Source organism: Sebastes umbrosus, chromosome 18 (genome assembly GCF_015220745.1).
Source record: "Sebastes umbrosus isolate fSebUmb1 chromosome 18, fSebUmb1.pri, whole genome shotgun sequence".
Classification (NCBI taxonomy): domain Eukaryota; kingdom Metazoa; phylum Chordata; class Actinopteri; order Perciformes; family Sebastidae; genus Sebastes; species Sebastes umbrosus.
Genome location: NC_051286.1, coordinates 1,864,869 through 1,885,312, shown reverse-complemented (window position 1 = coordinate 1,885,312; position 20,444 = coordinate 1,864,869). Strand labels below are relative to the sequence as shown.

The window sequence follows — 20,444 nt, the reverse complement described above, 5'->3', positions numbered from 1 at the left end:
TACAGCTTTACCTCGCCATCAGACAGCTCCTCCTGACGGGGAACTAAAGCCGTTACATCACTGTCTTCAGAACCACCAGACTCCATTCACAAAAACAGTAATTTTCCCTCTCAGAACAGGAGTTGCTGGTCTACCGCTGCATCCATCGGTTAGTTAGTTTGTGTTATTGTGTGAGTTTCTGATCTAAACTAACGTGGCGTCCACAGCAGCACGTTGCTTAGCTTCCGTGCAAACTGGGAGCACGCCGACCGCCATCTAAGTTACCGCATGTAACGTTAATACAATGACTATAAGGATGTATATATATACTGTACATGTAGCAGCATCATCATGCAGAAACCTACGTCATATGTGAGACCAAAATTTGAATGTTCAGATCTGAATATATCAGGAAAACCACTGGGAAGCTACAGGATGATATAAAAACCTCCCAAATAAATAAATAATGGACCCGCCCTTCAACAATCGTTCCATTTAGAGTACATGTACCCCTTTGGGAATTCCTGCTTTAAAATATGTTTGTCTGTCTTCACCTGAACAAAGGGGTCTATACCATAAGAACATGGTCAGGGCCGTCCACATACGTTTGTCTACACAGTGTATGTTTGTTAATGATAAAACCTCACACAATTATTACAGACTATTCTATTGACTTCTGCTCATTTCCTCTCCAAACTGCCGCACCGTTCGTTAATATCTTTACACAGAAATCAATACAGTGTGTGTGTGTGAATGTGCACTCAAACACAGACTGACAAAAGACGATCTACGCAGCCCGCCGCAGCATTAAGAGAACACATTTCATCAGGAGGAAAAAAAACACATTCAATTTATAATCCAAAGCGCGAGGGCTAACGGTGTGCAATGAGAAGCTTAATGCACACTAAGTGCTTTAGGTAACTTCACCTGAACAAAAATACTACTACAAAAAAAAACCTTCCAATTTAGCGTGCAGAGCTGGAATGAGTGCAGAATAAAGCTGAACGTGGCAGGAGTCAACAACCCCTCGTCGCTCCGTTATGTTTTATTCTGCAGATCATCATGAGCGGCGGCCGTGACCACATCAGTATTCAATCTGCTCCTCCGTCTGGGAGGCGAAGTGAGCGGCCTGTTAACAGCTAACACAGTCATCTCTCTGTGTGTGTTTATGTGCGCCCGCCCTGCAGTGGCTCTGCTTCTCCACACACTCATTTGTGTGACGCCGCCGGGCGTCCGCCCTCCCCGTCCTTCACGCTTCCTGCTGCATGGATAAGGACGGGTGGGCTCCCGGGTTAAACTCAATATTATGAAAGACAAACAGAGGAAAGTGGTAGATATTCTCCCCCTGGCTCTTTCCTTTACCTCCACCGTTGAATCATAATCAGCCGAGGGAGGCTGGAATATTTGTACATTCACTATCAGGGAGCTGCCGATCTGACCTTTGACCTCCTTCGTGTTGAAATGTTGTTGAGCTAACAAATGATCTCTTATTATTCTGTTGTTACCAGAGGTGGAAGACATATTTACATACAATTGTGGACAGAATTCCTTCATTTGTTAACACAAGGCTTTTATTCGGAAAAATGGGCCGGACAGTGTTGTAGAACATGCAGTGACTTGCACAACTCCATGAATGAATAAAGAACAGGGTTTTAATGGTGGATTATTACTATTATTTACAAATTACCACACGTTTCTTAACCTTTCTTTTTTTTAAATAAATATAAATGATATTTATAATGAAATGAAATGGCCATTAAAAGGCAAACTCTAAGTAGAAAGAAAGGGCTGACAGCAGCAGCCGCAGCAGCAGAAACGCAGCTGGTATGAACACCCGACGCGTGAATCACGCAGCCGCCACGCGCTCCTGACGTTCCTTGTGTGTCCCGGGCGTTACACCATATTTAAAACTTCTGACATCACCAACAAATCTAAAAGACTAGCAACCTCTTCATGTTCGATCCACCGATGCCGATACAAATCCGACTTGGTGGCTCATTTTCTGTCATAACAATCATGATGTTTCAAAATCCCTGTAGTGACGGCTCAATAATACTAAAATGCAACACTTTAAACTGCCCTGAACAAGTCCGTTATCTACTTTCTACTTTCTAAATGTCAGTGTTGAAGGTTAAGTAGTTCGCAGCAGTCCGATACGTTATCAGGAGACTGATCTGGTATTGTCACATTTTGTTTGACTAAAGCAATCGACCGGGTGCGACTGAGGTATCATCATGATGAGTTATTGTTAACAGTTGTTCTGTGTTCTGCTCGGCCAGCGATTCACTCCCACGTCAGAGAAGTGGCCATAAAACCAGGCAGAGTTCACCGAAATTAAAAGTGAGTGGTGTGGAAAGTGAAGCAGATATCTCTGTCCAAGCTGACCAGAATGATCACAATGGGAGGATAAAAAACAGGAAGTTTGTCGTAACATGGGGTCATTAAAAATCTAAATGGTTCATCCTCTATTGAGCTGGAATGAGATCAACAAGGGGTCATGGCTATGTGCCGGTTAGATATCTTGATGTACAAAGGGAACATTTTCACCCGAGGAGAGGAACGTTCATGTTCAAATGCCCAAAATCAAAAGGGGTTAATCCTCTGGGATCATCCTCTGAAGATCAAGAATATACATATCAAATTTTAAGGGGGTCTGGTCATTTGTTTTTCAAGATAGTCCATGTCATGGACCAAAGCAGTTTTCTAGTTTTGAACTGATCAGAGGCGCTGGTTGAGAAGTTATTGTGGGTTATTCAAATTAAAACAGTTCAACCTCTGGGGAGCAGGAATGTAATCAGTGTGTTTCATATCAATCTGCCAGTTATAACATGAAATATGTTGAGTACAAAGTTGATTTTTACTTGAAAGAGGAAAGTTAATGAGTTGCTCAAAATCAAAAGGGTTAATCCTCTGGGATCATCCTGTGAAGATCAAGAATATACATATCACATTTTAAGGGGGTCTGGTCATTAGTTTTTCAGTCAGTTTTCTAGTTTTGACCTGATCAGAGGCACTGGTGAAGAAGTTATTGTGGGTCATTCACATTAAACCAGCTCATCCACTGTGTAGCATGAATGTGATCAGTATGTTTCATTGCAATCTCCGTTATAACACGAGATATCTTGTGTACAGAGTTGAAATTTTCACTTGAGGGTGGCATTAGAGGAAAGTTCACAAAGTGCCCAAAATCAGAAGAGGTCATCCTCTTGGGAGCATGAATGTGCTCAGCGAAAATGCACTAGATTTGGATATTTCACGTGTGGAAATTTACTAATAGAAATATGGGTATTAGTTTGAGATACTTTGTCATGTAGGGGAGTATGGAAAAAGTTTGGCTTGGTGATGGTGCTAGAGCAAAGGTCAGTATGTCAGCAAAGTTATTTGAAATCTTCCTCTGGGGACCATGAAAAACCGAAATTCACGTCATTCTGGCCTGTAGTTGTTGGGGTCTCTAACTCTGGACCACAGTGTTAAAACCGACTAAGAAACAAAACAACAATGTGATCTTCAGGCCTGTTTCTAGCGCAAAGACAAGTGTTACAGAGAAGTTAGCGATAGTTCTTCGTCTTCGATAACACATATCGCCGCGGTGGCAAACTAAACCGTGACACTCACCACACGAGGTATTGATAGCGTCCCGAAGCTCAGCGTACTTCCACTTGCTCAGTTCGTACTTCTTGGCCCCGGCAGCAGCCTTGGAGGCCTGAACCTGTGGACCTCTAATATGGGAAACAAAGACAACAATGACACAGGAAGTCAGCAAAAAAAAAGAGCCACCAGCAGTGCATTGTGGGAAAACCGGCAGCAGGGAACGTAAGAGAATAACGGGGTTATTCACTTCACTCTGAACAAAAAGGATTTGCAAAGAATTTAACTTATAAAGAACTAGATGGGTGGAGCTTACAGAGAGTCAGATAGAAATACAGATACTAGAAATACTATTAATCCTGTTATTCACCTTATTCTTTCCGCATTGCGTTAAGTTGTGTTCTCACTTCCGTTTAGAGCGGAAGTGTTATTATGCTTAGCGTCGCCAGTGTTATTAACACATCCATGGTTATCATCCTTTACTTTACAAAAAGCTGTTTTTAAGCCTTAAAATTATGATGTTGTTAAGTTTTGATGTTATTCAGGCAAGAAAATAACCATTTAGATTTCAAGTATGTGATCAGTTTAATCAAATAAATGTGGAAATTTGCGCCGATGGTTGTGTGAGACCAGCCGGTCAGCGTACAAACGCATGCTAGCGGAAAACAGGTGCTTGGGTTTGAGCATTGTTGTGTCCTGCAGTGACAACTCTTTATAAATTTTCCACTAGCTCCTCATGATCGCTGCAGTGTAGCTGCTGAATCATATGCTTAATAGCACTGCTGGCGCTAAACCAGAAGATCTAACACAACTGCGTTCAAACAGGAAGTGAACAAAATGTGCGGGGCAGCATAAGGTGAATATGTTTTCTATTTTTTTTACTCCATTTTCTGACCACAACACAACACCAGTTATGTGTTGTTAAAGGATAAAAAGTAGTTCAGAAAGTATCTGGACCACCTTTTACAGTAAATTCCACCCACCTGAAAGTCATCAAAGTATCAGGAAGAAGAATTACAGATTCAAAACAACAGATGTGAGTCAACACTGGTTTGTTGGTTACAGCTGCAGGTTCATTGAAGTTAAGGTGAAAGCGAAGGAACAACAGGGGTGTCAGATTAGCAGCATCGTAGTTAAAAGGAAGGAGAAAGAGCACTACAATAGAACTATAGAGGGGTTGAGATCATTAAAATGCATGCTGTTTCAGTCGCCAGGAAGTCATAAACCGCCTCTGGTATGACGGCGTGGAGTGGCAGCTCGCTCCGCTGAATTATAAATGAGCGTTGGACAGTATAAAGCGTGCAGCTCCTCTCCAGCTGTGGGCCTTGCCGTTGGCACGCTGCTTCGCCGCTGACAGGCCTGATTAATCCGTGACCGGGATTTGCCCTTTTTAGAACACCGGGAAGTTGGAGGCGGGACCCTGCTGGTTCTCTAATCCTATTGGGTGGCTCTGCGTCTTCGTGATTAGCGAGGAGCTGGCCTCGGACCCGGGGCGGCTGCACCGCGTTCCTTAAAAGGCACACGTTTTGGCCGTTGGCAGCGAGCTAAGCGGCAGTCACCTTCTGCTGCTACTTCCCGTTGCCGTGTGTTTGAGGCGTAGTGAGAGGCGGCTTGAGCCAATTAGCCGCTGACAGACGAACAGAGGAAGCAGCAGGAGAGACTGGCAGGACTTCAACTGACATCACTTATTCACACCCGCCGCACTAATACCCGAGAGGAACACCAGGGGAAAATATCATTTAGCAGCTGTAATCTGATGAGAACGTGCAACTCCCACTCTGCAGCCTCAAGAATCATCCAATCAAAAAGAAATAAATGACTCGATAAATAAATAAACATGTTATTAAATGTAGCAAAAATATCATTAAAAATAAATGCCATTAATTAATTTATAAAATGTGACATACATTTATATTTTTATTTGCTTCTTTATTTATTTATCTTTGTATTAAATCCTTTATTTATTTACTCTTCTGTTTTAAATTTATTTATTTATTTTTGCATTTATTTTTTATGTATTCATTTATTTTGTATTTTTAAATGTATGCATTAAGGTATGTATTTATGCATTTCTTTATTTCTGCACGATTTTCTCTTTGCATTTCACCTGTTATTTATTTACTCTTCTGTTCAATTTTCCCTTTATTTATTTATTTATATTGATTTTAAATGTATTTATTTATTTTTGTGATTTATATTTTATATTTTGCATGTAATTTTTATTTATTTTTATATTTATTTTACATTTATTGTACATTAACGTACAGTATGTATTTATGCACAATGTTCCCTTTGCATTTCAGTTGTGTTTTCTAATATAAGAAGACAATTTCCTCTCAGAAAATGCTTCAGAACATACAAAGTGAGGGGTAATGGAGAGAAAATGCAAATAAACTATTGATTATATTATAGGCTTAAAAACAGCGCAGCATGCAGTCGCACCACTGCTAACTTCAACACTACAGTCATTAACATAGTTGAATATATTTTTTCTGCATTGCAACGACAACAAAGAGGAAAAGACGTATAAACTGTATTTTGATTGTGCGTAAAGTTACAGATTGCACCTATAAAATGAATAAAAGGTTGAGTTGCAGACTTGTAAACGCAGGTGTTTTTAGTGTTTCGGCACAGCAGGAGCAGCTAAAACATCTGCACTGGGAGAGTGGAGTAAAAACAGACTGCAGCTCAAACAGCATTTAACAAGCAGCTACTTCACCCTGCAAACGTCCGCAGGGCTGCAAGTCGACGGCTGAACGGAGACGATCAATGAGAATAAAAGTGTGCAGCAGAAAAAGATTCAAAACAAACAAGAACACAATCAATAACCTGCAGTTTTCTGAGGGAATTAACCCTGTTATAATCAGAATTATTGAATTAAATCAACCATCCACTGGACTCTTTAAGAGGATTTTTATGCATCTTTTGATTAAAAACGTGGATTGAGGTTGATCGATTGAAGCGATTGATTGTTTGGAGATTTCCACTGAAGACGGAGGTTCATTTTGTTCGAGCGGTGTCTACCCACCTAGCCAGGAGTTCAGTCATTTCCTTCGCCATTTCCTCCCTAAAAAGCATGACGACCCCGGTTTAAAGAAGTTAGTGTACTGTTGGATGTGGTGTTTTGTTTACAACCAAATATACAAAATACTGACTGCACACATAGTAGATAAACAACATGAGGAACAATGGAGGAGGAGGAGGAGGAGTAGAGGCTTTAGGACAAAGAAGAGAAGGAATGGAAGAACAAATAAAATATGGAAAAATGTGAGAAAACAGAGAAAAGAAAGGTCAAACAGTCGACAAGAAGCAACTCCTAGAAATGTGATTTATATGCCACTCATTTGCAAGAGAAAATATGTTTTGAGAAAAATGTAATTCCAATAAAATTACCATTTTTATAAACGTAATTAGGAGACGTTTTTATGAACAAATCTGCACACATGCACGAGCACCGCCGCATCGTAACTATATCACAGACACAGAGCGGAGAGAGGACCTCAACTCAACAACGCTACCTCATGACCAGTAACCGCGGCAGTGCTACTGCAGGGCTGACTTCTCTCTTCCATTCTCCAGGTAACATGCGGCGGCGACGCGCTTTGAGTTCAGGCTGGTGCACGCCAAGGGTAGAGTACGAGCAGGGAGGCATCTGATTGGTTCTTTCCAAGCGGACCGCGAGGCAGTGATTGGTAGACGTTTTTACAGGATTACAGCAGCTACAGATGACGGCTCTTTTCCGATCCTCTCTCAGAGCTCATCAGTAATGGATCGCTGTCGGGGTGTAAAGACCATTTCAACCAATAGAACTAATACTGGATACTGGAGAACATCGTCTACCCTGACTTTAACTTTCCCATAATATCAGATTGAAGGAAACTAAAGCGTGATAGACATTATCATGGTTATATTCAGGCTGGGAAAGACTGTGATTTAGGTTAAATATTGAAAAAGTCAAAGATGACTGTAGAAAGAGTTCAATGTTTAACGAAATCACATTCTAAGTGTTAGTAGCCAAAATACTGTATATACACATACTATTGTATTACTGCTAAACATCTTAATGTTGTAGCTCAGTTGAACTACTTTAAATATATTGTTGGCATGTTTTATTTCACATCTAATTTTATACAGGAGATATATTTTCCTCATAACTTTCCCTCATATTAAATATAAATACATAAATACCTCGTAACTGTACTTCAGTACCGTTCTGGAGTAAATGCACTAAAAGTTACTCTGGACTGGAAACAAACATCGCCACTAAACACAACTACATTTCCTCCAAAACATAACACACAAAAGCATTAAGTAGCATGTAAAGGTCATTTCAAGGGTTGCAAAGAAAACAACAAACTGGTGTTGTGAAGTAGGGGAACAAAAAGAGTCTTGATGGAGATGGAGGTGAGAAAAGGAAGGGAGGATGAGGATGTGAATGTGTTTATGCCTTTAAGATATCTCTTTATCTAGTTAAAGTGTGCATGATCTTCTTGGTGTCTGACGTACTCCGGACATCAGAACAGATATGATTTAACTTGTTTAAATAGTTTAGACGTTCTCAATCTTGGATTCTTGAAGTCAAACCCAAAGGCAGCTGGATTAACCGTTTTATTCTTGAGGATGTTTTGCTGTTTTTAACCTCTAGACTTCCAGTCCGTTTGTAAGAAACATCATAACTACTGCGGTGTAATGAGCTGCACTGAGATTGGAATTTAAAAAAACCATTTGAGAGCAGAAGAGGCCTGCGGACTGGAACCACCTGGTGTATAAAGTGCTCCGAAGCACCACTCCAGCATCCTCAGAGTGTGGAAGAGCGTAACGTGGCCACTACTACGGCTGACTCATGACGTGAAGCATCGATTTCAGCTGTCAGAGTGACTTTGTATGTGGGTCGCTTCGGGGGGGTAAGTGCAGAGAGAAGTGCGAGCGAGGGAGGCTGCCGGGCTGAGGCCTAAACGAACCGACGCGCTGCCGCCAGAAACTGCGGCGAACGCACCGAGTGCTTTAACATTTCGGGGACGACACGCAGCACAACAGATGGTGGAAATCACGGCAGCCTCTCTAAATATCCCTCCAATGTACATGTAGCATCACACAGTGTTCCTGAAGGTGTGTCGGGACTGAGAGGAAACCTACATGGTCAAGCTCTTGAGCATTGTGGTTCCAGCAGAGCTGCAAACAAGAAGATTAAAGGATTATAAAGATGGATAATAACAATAAAACAAAACCAATCAGCAGGAGGTGATTCCTCATGAAGGAGTGATTCTCCTTCTGAACTCAGAGCGGAGGACGCGGCCCGAATTTATCAAACAGCTGGACGTAAATAAAGTAGAAATGATGACTAAATACAGCTATGAATAAAAACGTTTGATTTAAAGATGTGTCTAAATCTCTTATGTTGTTTAAAAGGAGATTTATTTTACTACTTTCTCTATTTGCGTCTGTAGATTTCTCCTAAATTCACCAACAGTTAGCATTAGATAATGCCTCATTTGCATATTTAAACATAACATTTCAGAGAACTTGTAATACAAAATAATGATTGTCTTAATGTCAGTAATCAACTGGGGAAGTTTCACGGTGATATCAAATATATATATAGCAAAGAATGTATATCGCCAAGAAGTGAAAGTCAATAGTTTGTTCCATTGTAACATCAGCGCCCAGCAGCAGAGCTACGCTTCCGCCATTTTGGACTGAAAGCGTCTACTGGACGCCAGTAAAACGTCCGCCTACAAATCGCCGTACTAAAGCATAACTATATTATTTCTATTCTATTGTCATATTTATCCGAAATGGCCTGTGTTGAACAATAAAATATTATATATATATATATATATATATATATATATATATATATATAATAAGCGTTTTCAGTCCAAAATGGCAGCCGCGTCTGTTGTCAAAAAAACTCTAGAGTTTCATCTCTTTGCTTCTATACTATTTGCCGGTAGAGTCTTTATACAATACAATAATCAATATCTTTAAAGGCCGTTTTCCAACAAATCTCCACTTCAGCATCACCAAACTTTCTATTTTCATTCCTCTATTTATTCTGAAGGTTTTACAGAGGAGGTTTGTTCATATATTATTCATAGCCTGATTTATACAACATTTTATTCCTAAAAACATGGCAAAAATCGATTTTTTTTTATTGCTGTATTTGAGTATTTTCTGATTTATGGAGTGATAAAAAAAGATATGTAAAATTCCCTCTGTAAAAAAACACTTTGACTCAAATATGTCAACAAAAATGACAAGAATTTCGAACCTGTATTTATTTAATGTTCAGATTAATGTTCTGGAAATGGATGAAAATTAAGAGACGAGATAATGCCTCAATTGTTTTGATTGTTTTTACAGTTTTATTGTTTTTAATTTTTTTTTCTAGAAAAGCACTTTGTGAATTGTGCTCTATGAAAGGTGCTATAATAAATATATTATTATTATTATTATTATTATTATTATTATTATTATTAATAATATTATTAATAATACCTGGGCTATACATTTATTATTATAGATAAATATATATATATATATATATATATAAATAAATGAATCTAAACTTTGTTAACATAATCTGCTGGTCATACCAGAGCAAGTAAGACTGTATTGAATTCAGCGAAGGTTCATTTTAATGCTAATTAATTCCACTTTTAGAGCAGGTCTGTTATTTATTCATTAAAGAATGAGCAGCTATTATTAGGACATATGTAGGCTAAATGTTATGCATATAAATTAGAGAGTCGCCTCCTACACTCAGCTGTAAGTACACGAGTGAGTCATTTCTTTACAGCGTTCTCTTATGATCCTCAGAAGTTTGATAAAAACGGACCCAGATCACGTTTCCCGGTGACAATCACGTTGGTGCAACAATTCAAACTGGTGATCATTAAAAGTTCTTCTACTTGAAATAAAAGGTGCCGTGTATTAAACGGTTAGTTGGATTCAGCATCTCATAGTTAGAGAACAGGAGGGGGGGTCTGTGCTCGGCTGGCAGATTGTTACAGCATGCAGGGGTTGGTTATGGTTTCAGAGGTCAAAGGGCACAGGTGGGATTAGGGATTAAATTAAAGGGTTAAATCGCCGGGTCTTACGCTGCTCTCTCTGGGGACGATGGAACTGAGGAGCCGTTACTGGGAGGGGGAAAAAAAGAAAACAAAGAAGAAGAAGATGGTTAAACACAAGATCAAATGGAGATGATCGGTTTCTCCAGACGGATTTCAATAACTGAGAGAACTCGTCAAGGAGTAGAGAACAGCAGACAGTCTAGAAAACGTCAAACTGGTTCTCAGCCCTTCTTGCTGCTGACAGACTGTGATGCATTATCAATGCTTTGATTCATAAAACATTCAGTGTTTTTCGATCTGCAGCGAGTGAACGTCGAAGCCACGATGAACACACTGTGAGTGAAGCATCGCATCATTCTGAATAATCCGTTCCACTTCGTCAAGCCTGAAGACCTGAAACCTCGTCACACACCGATGAGGACTCAATTCAAAGGTTGATGCGTGATAATCAAACTTCTCCTCTCGTGTAGTCGGAGTCTTGTCTCGTCAAGCTCATGGAGGTCTGACAGCTCTTCATAACAAACGATGTTGCAGCATGAGGAGGGGAATTTGTTTTGGCACCGTCTTATTTACTCATAACTAACGTCATTTTCTTAAAGAGACTGTATGTAAGTTTTTTACACATATAAACGTTTTTTATTGCCAATGTGTGAACAGGTTGTTACCTAATCTAAAAAATTAAACCTTGCGCGACATTCTGGGTTTCCTCTTTCAGCCTGCAGACTGCTTTTCATGTGAAGAATACGCAACATTTTTTTGTGGGAAAATCCAACTGATGTGACGTCATGCACGCTAGCGAGTGCCTTTACTCTCTTCAGCTCCGCTACAGGGCTCACAGCGTGCAACCGTAGCTCAGGTTCGGTTAGAAATGGAGTCCGCTAAACGCCAACAAACAACAAAAAACAATCTAGTGAAGCCAGTCTTGCTAAACAGACCTCCTTGAGCTTGTTGAGACAGGATAATGACCTTCCTCGTCGAAGTATCAAAACTAGATATAAAAGCAGCCGTCAGACAGCGTTGGTGTCCCGGTGTAACACGGTAGTAGTGTCGGTTACCTGCGCAGGCCGGAGTCGTTCTGCACCTCCTCGGGGATGAGCTCGGACTCGCTCTGAGCGATCCTCAGCGCCAGCTCCCGGTCCCTCCTCTCCTGCTCCAGGACGGTCTGCCGAGACGCGTCCTCCTCCCGCTCCGCCTGCAGCTGCACCTCCATCTCGACCTGCATCTCCGCCTGCACATAGAAAAGCATTTTACTGCCGGTGAGAACATCGGTTATCCACCTGTCTGTGCTGCTGTTAACATATGTTCATGAGTAGAAGTGTTGGAGGAGAGTTCTCTACCATCTGCAGGTGTTAAATATCCACCGCAGCAGCACGGTTAGTTAGTGCCGTCTGCTGCGTTCGCTTCAGGACATTAGAAATGTTCTTTTTCAGATATATCTGACAGCTCTGTGAGGAGGGAGACGGTGTTTATAAATGCACATATCACCCTACATCCTACGATATCTGCAGCTGTCATGTATCACAAACATTTCACAACAACAACATGCTGTTTGGTTTGGAGGTGGGCCGTGATCGTCTGGTCACATTACTGCTACTGAAGGAAAAACACAAGTTTCTGTTGTTTACAAGTGAGATTTATAGTTTAGAGTTTAGATCAACTGTTTGGGACAAAATACCTGTTGATTATTTGTCCGTCAAGTAAAGGCTTCACGTCGGCGTCCACACGGTGCTGCATCGCCCTGACGTGGTTTATTTCACAACAACGACCCGCTAGCTGTACATTATCCCGCTTATTACACGGCTACTTACTGAAGAAATCAATAATTTGACACAAAAACGGTCCTCCAGAGTCCGACAGAAGAACTGCTGCCATAGCAACGGTCTCTTCTAAAGAAATAACAGAGCACAGAACGCCGTGTTTGACCAATCAGAATCCGTATTCAACAAAGCCGTGTAATAATCAATAATAATTAGCTCTACCAAGGTTTGTTTTCGATTCGATAACATTTTTGGTCGCCTAAAAATGTCTTATTAAGCGTTCGGTTGTACTTAGCTCCACCCTCTTCTGTCTCAAAAAAAAAATCAAGATGGTGACGACCAAAAATGCCGAACTCAAAGCTTCAAAACTGTAGTCCACAAACCAATGGGTGACGTCACGGTGACTACGTCCACAAAAAGCAAATCTAAACTATGCTGCACCAGTGGAAACGGTAACTTGTTGGTATTCATGGAAGCAGAAAAGGAACGCCGGACACCCGGTGAAGGGGGCGGGGCTAAACCCAGCTGATTAATGCTCCTGTTTCCACCTTTTCTTCACCAAACAACTTTCATAACAAACGTGTCCTTGACCGACTCAGGAAGGACACGAGGAACTGAAGGTGTTCAGTTCATTACAAGAAGTTCATCTTTACATGAAACACTGAGGATACGGATGAATGTTTGTTCTTCTCACACCGTTATGATTTATGAAGCTGTTGATTGTTTATGTTGTGGATCAGCTGAGTGAGCAGCAGAATACTAGATTCTGATTAGCGTAGAAGTAGAGAAATAAGCCTCTCATGTCACCTCCTCTCGTTAAACCCGGAGCCCCGTTGGAGTTGGCAGAGGGGGTCATGAATATTTAGAAGAGAGAGGAGGACGTGCTGTGAAGCCAAACAACCGTGAGCTGGTGGGAGTGCAGGAGATTTGTGGGTAACCCAGCCTGGGGCTCCGGGCCCCCGGCCAGCAGCTTTGATCCAAACGGCCGCCGCTCACCACTAAAATCTATACTTGATCCGGGCCGGGTCGGCGCCCCGGGGAACCGCGGGAACCAGCCAACAGATGGGCTGGACGGAGACACGCTGGATGATAAAACATGAAACCCAGTGAACCGTACAACCCGCTATCTCTCTCTGCTCCGTCACACAGACACCAATGTGTTGGCATTTGTTGAAACGGCGAGACTGATGCATCTGCTGCAGGTTGTGTTTATTCTGCTTTTCACATGTCTGTCACGGAGAGTTCTGCCGTCACCTCCCAAACCGGGAGACATTTCCAGAAACACAATACAACAATACAAGTTGAGCCCTGTAGTTTCAGCTGATGTTTGTTTATATTGGGGCAAATCGGCACCAAATAAAAGTATGCTGAATTATCTATTAGCAGTTCATGTTTGCAGTGTAGACATATATTTACAGACAAGTATCACTGGATTACTTTGATTCTGAAGAAAACTTTAAAACGTGAAGATTCTCAGGCACGTTCTGCAGTTATAAGGAGCGTCTTTGATCTGTGATTTCTAAGCAAAATGATGGATGTTTATTAGTGATCGGCACTATTGAAAGTGTGCCGAGTTATCTATTAGCAGCTCCTGTTTGCAGTGTATCCATGAATATACCTTCTTCACCTATATTTTGGACATTTTTCAGCCTATTTTGCGAATATTTTTAGAATTTCTTTCAGCCTTTTTGTTGACATATGTCACACTTTTATTCTGCCTGACATTTTACGGTCTTTCTTCGGCATTTCTTCAGCCTTTTTTCAGATTTTTCAGTAATTTATTGGACATCTTTTGAACATTTTTCAGTCTTTCTTTGGCGTTTCTTCAGCCTTATTTTTCTGCCTCATTTTCGAACCTTTTCCTGACTTTTTTGTGACTTTCTTCTGCGTTTTTTCAGCCTTTTTTTCTGACTTTTTCTCCAACATTTTTCAGCCTTTCTTTGCCGTTTCTTCTGTCTTTTTTGTTTAACACCATTAAAAGTATGCTGAATTATCTATTAGCATCTCCTGTTTGCAGTGTATCCATGAATATACAGACAAATATAACTGGATTACTTTGATACTGAAGAAAACTTTAAGATCTGCATTTATAAGGAGCGTCTTTTTTCTATGTTTTGTAAGCGGATTTGTGGATGAACATCGGAGAGAAAGATTTTCTCTTTGAATCTAAAAATATGTGTATCATGCCTGTGTTCAGATTTCCTCAGTTTGAAAACCTGCGCTATAGATTTAACTACTTTTTACATGAACTTCAACGTGATTCATTCATTTTCTAGAGATGATCTTGAGATTGCTGCTCTAGTTTCAGCATAAACACTGGATTTAAGTTGATGTGCGTTGAAAACAGGTGAATTAATCTCATTAGTTTGGTTGATTTCAGGGTTTTAGGGCTAAAATAGTAGACAAAATGACACCTAAAACCATTCCTAAATCTGATTTAATCCTAAATCCTTCGAGTGTGTCGTCCTGTAAAGTCAAAAGGACGAAGAACACAAACAGACAAAAGTCCCACTAGTTTATTTTTAATGTCCAGTGAGTGTTTGAGTTCAGGTACTTGAGATTTCAGTAAATCTAATTACACTGTGGAGTCACTGATCACACAAAGTCTTCTTAATAAAGCAAAGAAGAGCTGAAACTTGATCAAACTCACTCAACAAGGGTGTCACTTTTACGCTCAGTTTGGAAATCTTTAACTTGTTAGACTTAATATTTACTTAATATTACACGATATGAACTTAATTTAACATTTCTCCACATTATAATTCTATGTCTACTCTGTAATTCATGTTTGTTCGTCCTGGAAGAGAGAATCCCTCGTTCTAGTTTCACCTTTCTTTACTTTCATTTCCTCATATTTAATTATAATTATCTGTGTAGTTTTCTTCTCAGAGTCATAAATCAGTCAAATCTGAACACCTTCGATACGTATAGTTTTGGATTCAATGTGACGTACACTTTCTGTGAATCTCATTATCTCTGATGTCCATCATGAATATAGGTAGGTCCACTAATCTGCTTACAAATCAGAGAAAAAAGACGCTTCTTTTAACTGCAGAACTTTCCAGAGAATCTTCATGTTTTTAAGGTTTTAAAAGTTTAATTTAAAGTAATCCAGTGATGGTTGTCTGTACATCTATGGGTACACTGCAAACAGGAGCTGCTAATAGATAATTCGCCACACTTTTAATGGTGTTTAAATGTCAAACAAGAAAGACAGAAGAAACGCCAAAGAAAGGCTGAAAAATGTTGGAGAAAAAGTCAGAAAAAAGGCTGAAGAAACGCAGAAGAAAGTCACAAAAAAGTCAGGAAAAATGTCCGAAAATGAGGCAGAAAATAAGGCTGAAGAAACGCCAAAGAAAGACTGAAAAATGATTGAAAAATGTCCAATAAAAGGCTGAAGAAATGGTGAAGAAAGGCCAAAAAACGTTTGAAAAAAGTCCGAAAAATTACTGAAAAATGTCAGAAAAAAGGCCAAAAAATATCTGAAAATAGGCTGAAGAAACGCCGAAGAAAGACTGTAAAATGTCAGAAAAATGTACCAAAAATGTCTGAAAAAAGGCCGAAGAAAGGCCGAATAAAAGTCTGATATATGTCCCAAAAAAAGGCTGAAAGAAATTCTAAAAATATCCACAAAATAGGCTGAAAAATGTCCAAGATCAAGTTGTAGACTTTGAAAGCTGGAGACACTTTAATAGAGTATACATCTATGAGATTTCATGGTCTGTAAATTGTTCTGTCCTTTTGGATATTAAATATATTTATAATTTCGCCTGAATTTCACCTCTTCCATGTACTTGACTGTCCTTATGCCAGCCTTGCCCCAGTGTTACGGGCCAGATAGCGGTTACAAGTGATGCTCAGTTCATGATGCGATCAGCGGCTGCAGTGAACCATCTGCAAACAACTACTGTCTTAAAACAACAACAGCAGCAGCAGCAGGACGCCTGCAGCGACAGACCCAACAACACCCACCTGCATCTTCCTCTCCTCCTCCTCCCTCCTCTTCCTCTCCTCCTCCTCCTGCTTCCTCTTCAGCTCCATCTCTGCTTTCCTGATGGAGGGAAACAAGAGTACAGATGTAAGTTAAAGAGGAAACATGACTAACGAAAGAGAGGCGTTAATTAAGAAGAAGAGATGGAGGAACAGATGGAGAGTGACACAAAGACAAAAGAAATGGAGATGTATTACGGAGCAGTGAAGGAGACAGACAGAGATGGAGGGATAGAGACGGAGGAAGAGAAATGAAGACAGATCAGTGAAGTGAAGACACCGACAGCCTTCTTCTTCTTCAGACTACGGAGCCTCCGTGTTGTTGTTTCAGAAATATACTATCAGTATTATTGTTATTATTTCATTTTTAATAATAACAATACCTTCTTATGAGTTATTTTATATGTTTTTGTCATATATGATCTTTTGTTTTTGTTTGTATTTGAAGCAGACTGAGTCCACGCCTGTCGTATGAAATGTGCTATATAAATAAAATTTGATTGATTGATAAATATAGACGCAACTCAACCCGTTCTGCACAACGTGATTGGTTGACGCCTTTATTCACGAAGCAAAAGCTCAAAAGACAAAACAGGAGCTGCTGATAGATAATTCGGCACACTTTTAATGGTGTTCGAATGTTAAACACCATTAATATGTCTGAAAAATGTCTTAAAAAAAGCTGAAGAAATGCCAAAAAAAGGCCAAAAAAAGTCTGAAGAATATCCGAAAAATATCTGAAATAGGCTGAAGAAAGACCGAAGAAAGACAAAAAAAGTCCAAAAACAAGGCCGAAAAATGTCCAAAAAAGGCTGAAGAAACGCCAAAGAAAGACCGATTTTTTTTGGGAAAAAAGCGGAAAAATGTCTGAACTTCGAGGCCAATTCCTTTATTTACGGCTCCGCAGAGAGAAACGTTATCGTCTCCGACCAAAACTCCGCCGTCTCCCCTGTTCCCTCCGGCCGCGGTCGGGAGGCTGAGGCAGGAAAAGCCAACACTAGGATCAGCATTGATTCATGGAGAGACCTTGGTCTGGTCAGCTAACATTACTGCCAAGCAGCTGAAATATAGAGTGATATTGTGGTTTTAGCTGACGTGTGTCTCCTCACTGTGTTGAGCGATGCTCCTTCATGTCTATGTAGAGCGAGCACAAGCGCCAGCAACAGGACGCGGACTTTCGTTCACTTAACGGCCACAGGTGTCGTTAATAAGACATTTCTGATTCTTACAAACAGTCCCTTTAAATCCAACAAATTCATCCAACAAAAAGAAATATTCTCCTCCGTTGCTCTTAAACTGTTATGTTCTCGCTCTTTGCCTTTTTATTTTTGTCGTGCACTAACGCTATGGCATTTCCTGCTCACTCCTGACTGCTCGTCCTCTCTGGTCATCCAGGAATTGAAGGTTATTCTGCTGCTGCACAAACGGCTCTAAATAGAAACCAACAGGCCTAAAATAAAGGAAAGAGAAACAGCAGAAACAGCGTTCTCTCTGCAGTCACACAGGAATGTAAAGTCTGCTGGGAGACATTCCCATCAGCTGGCAGGCTTTAACACATCATTATAAACACTGTTTGGATCTGTGATGAATAAAACAAGCTATCACAGTCACCAACTATGACCTTCAGTCTGTGACCGCCAGGGGAATCTTGGGAGTTCATAACTTGCCAGAGGAGGAGGAGGAGAGCGAAGGGAAGGGCGAAGTGGGCCATAAAATCTGGGGTTGTCATCTCTAATGTCTTACATTAGCGGGTAGTGGTTTGTGACGAACACAATGGTCCCCATCAGTCCTACTGGAAGACTTTGCAGGTAGAGAGGAGGACTGAGGGAAGAAGACAATCTGGGCGGGAAAGGACATTTTTTCGGCGTGCAGAGCTTGATGGATTTAAAACCTCAGCGGCCACTTACACGGTGTCATTTAGGAAATAGAGAGGGACACGTCAAGGATAGTTGGGTACCTGAGAGCAGCCAACAAAGATGGAATACAGATTTTCTTCATTCTTATATGTTTCTCTATTTTCCTGCAGCGCTGCACAAACAGGAACGGAACAAGCCTATCTGACTCGCCTTAAAGGAGATAGGTCAGGTGTTTCTCAGTGTGGTTGTATGAGGTCATTATTTAATCATTTCAATTTAATTAAATCATTTTACAGCTTCAGTAACGAACCAAGTTAGCAGCAATTGTTTAACCCCAAATTTAACATCACAAACACCGTGTCCATATTTTCCTACAGTGTATAATCTTACCTCTGTTTATAGATTAAACATAAATAGACAATAATAAACAATTAAAATAAATAAATGACTCAATAAATGAGTATATTGGTCATTAAATGTAACAAAATAATATTAAAAATAAATGTAGCCATTAATTAATAAATAAAATGTGACATAAATTGATATTTCTGTTTTGATTTGCTTCTTTATTTATTTATTTTGTATTAATTCACTTATTTATTTACTCTTGTGTTTCATTTTCCTTTTGATTTTTTTATGTCTTTATTTTTTTTAATAGATTTTCATATTTATTTATATATTTTTACATTTATTTATTTATTATTGAATTTATGTTTTATTTATTTATTTTTGCATTTATTTTTTAATTATTGCAAGTTTGGGGATATAAAGATCAGGGGTGAAATGCAATTGGAAAATCGTGCATAAATAAATAAATAAATACATAAATAAATACATACATGTAAAAATAATTATAAAATAAATAAATGCAAACAATAATAAATAAGTTAAATAAGGGAAAATTAAACAGAAGAGTAAATAATTCAGGGAATTAACACAAAGATAAATAAATAAAAAAGAAAATTAAAACAGAAATGTAAATTTGTGTCACATTTTATCAATTAATTAATGACTAAATTTATTTTTAATATTATTTTTGCTACATTTAGGCAGGTTCCGTCCTCCATATAAATCAGGACGAGACATTAACAACTGAAAACATCAGCAGAGGATGTTGAAGTACTGAGACCTGAATTAGTTAATTCTCTATGAAGATTGGTTCTGTCTGGTTCACCATCAGACTATAAACCAGCCAATCCTGAATTTAATTAATGAATACGAGTCTTGGACACTGCCGTGCCGAAATGACATCAATCAAACCTGTCGTGACCTGATTTCAGACTTTTCCACAGAAACTGTTTGTTTGTACTTGTTTCTCATCGCTCTGCGGCTGTGACCTTTGACCTCCCATCGCTATTGTTCTCCCGTAGTGATGGATGGACGCTGGGGAACCGAAGCTCATTCTGCTGCTGTACTCGCTGTAAATCACCCCGGACACGAGCGTCAGCAACAGGCCGGCCTGATAACACTTTATAGCTCGTATATAAAAATAAATCCTCATTATGTAAATCCCTGAAACGAGTGGCCGGTGAGTGGATCTGTCCACTGCAGCGGTTTTCACTGACGAGTGGACTTTAACGGGTCGGAACTCGCCAACTTTAACAAGTGCCTCTTAATTTTTCTGGCTGTGTACGTGATAGCAAAACAAATGTTCATGTCGGTTAACAGTCCAACTTACAGTCGCCGGTCTTCCTCCTCCTGCTTGCGTTGCTGCTCCTCCTCCTCCCTCCTCTTCTTCTCCCGCTCCATCTCCTCCTCGATGCGTCGCAGCCGCTCCCGCTCCTCCTCCTCCTTCTTCTTGTTCTGCATGGCGGTCAGCAGCTGCTCCGACCGGGTCACCAGGGACTTGTACTCATGGTCGATGTCGATCCGGGTCATGATGGTGCTCTGACGGGACACAGAATCAGAACCGACTTATAGAGATGTTCCTGGACTACAGGAGGTCGTTTCAATCTTTAGAAGATGATTAAATCATGACGACTACTCTACATTCTCAACTATTTACTGCAGTGAAATAAATAAATATATACATTTAAAAATAATTACAAAATCAATAACAAATAAATGCAAACATAAATAAATACAAAACATTCATTTTTTGGCCATTTTTCAGACTTTTTTTCCAGATATTTTCAGACTTTTTCTGAAATTTTTCAGATTTTTTTTCAGACTTGTTTTTTTTTTTTTTACATTTTTCAGAC

The 20,444-nt window shown here is 39.9% G+C and overlaps 1 protein-coding gene across 1 annotated transcript in view; it reads right to left on the bottom strand.

Annotated features, from left to right (window-relative positions):
- The window catches only part of myo6a (myosin VIa), a 135,665-nt gene that overhangs the window by 11,803 nt on the left and 103,418 nt on the right, over window positions 1-20,444 (bottom strand). The window contains exons 26-32 of the mRNA XM_037750206.1: window positions 19,922-20,130; window positions 16,370-16,448; window positions 11,696-11,868; window positions 10,668-10,706; window positions 8,704-8,739; window positions 6,596-6,634; window positions 3,595-3,698 (exon numbers count right to left, since the gene is read on the bottom strand). Coding sequence (XP_037606134.1) covers window positions 3,595-3,698; window positions 6,596-6,634; window positions 8,704-8,739; window positions 10,668-10,706; window positions 11,696-11,868; window positions 16,370-16,448; window positions 19,922-20,130 — 679 coding nt within the window. The remainder of the gene's footprint in view (window positions 1-3,594; window positions 3,699-6,595; window positions 6,635-8,703; window positions 8,740-10,667; window positions 10,707-11,695; window positions 11,869-16,369; window positions 16,449-19,921; window positions 20,131-20,444) is intronic.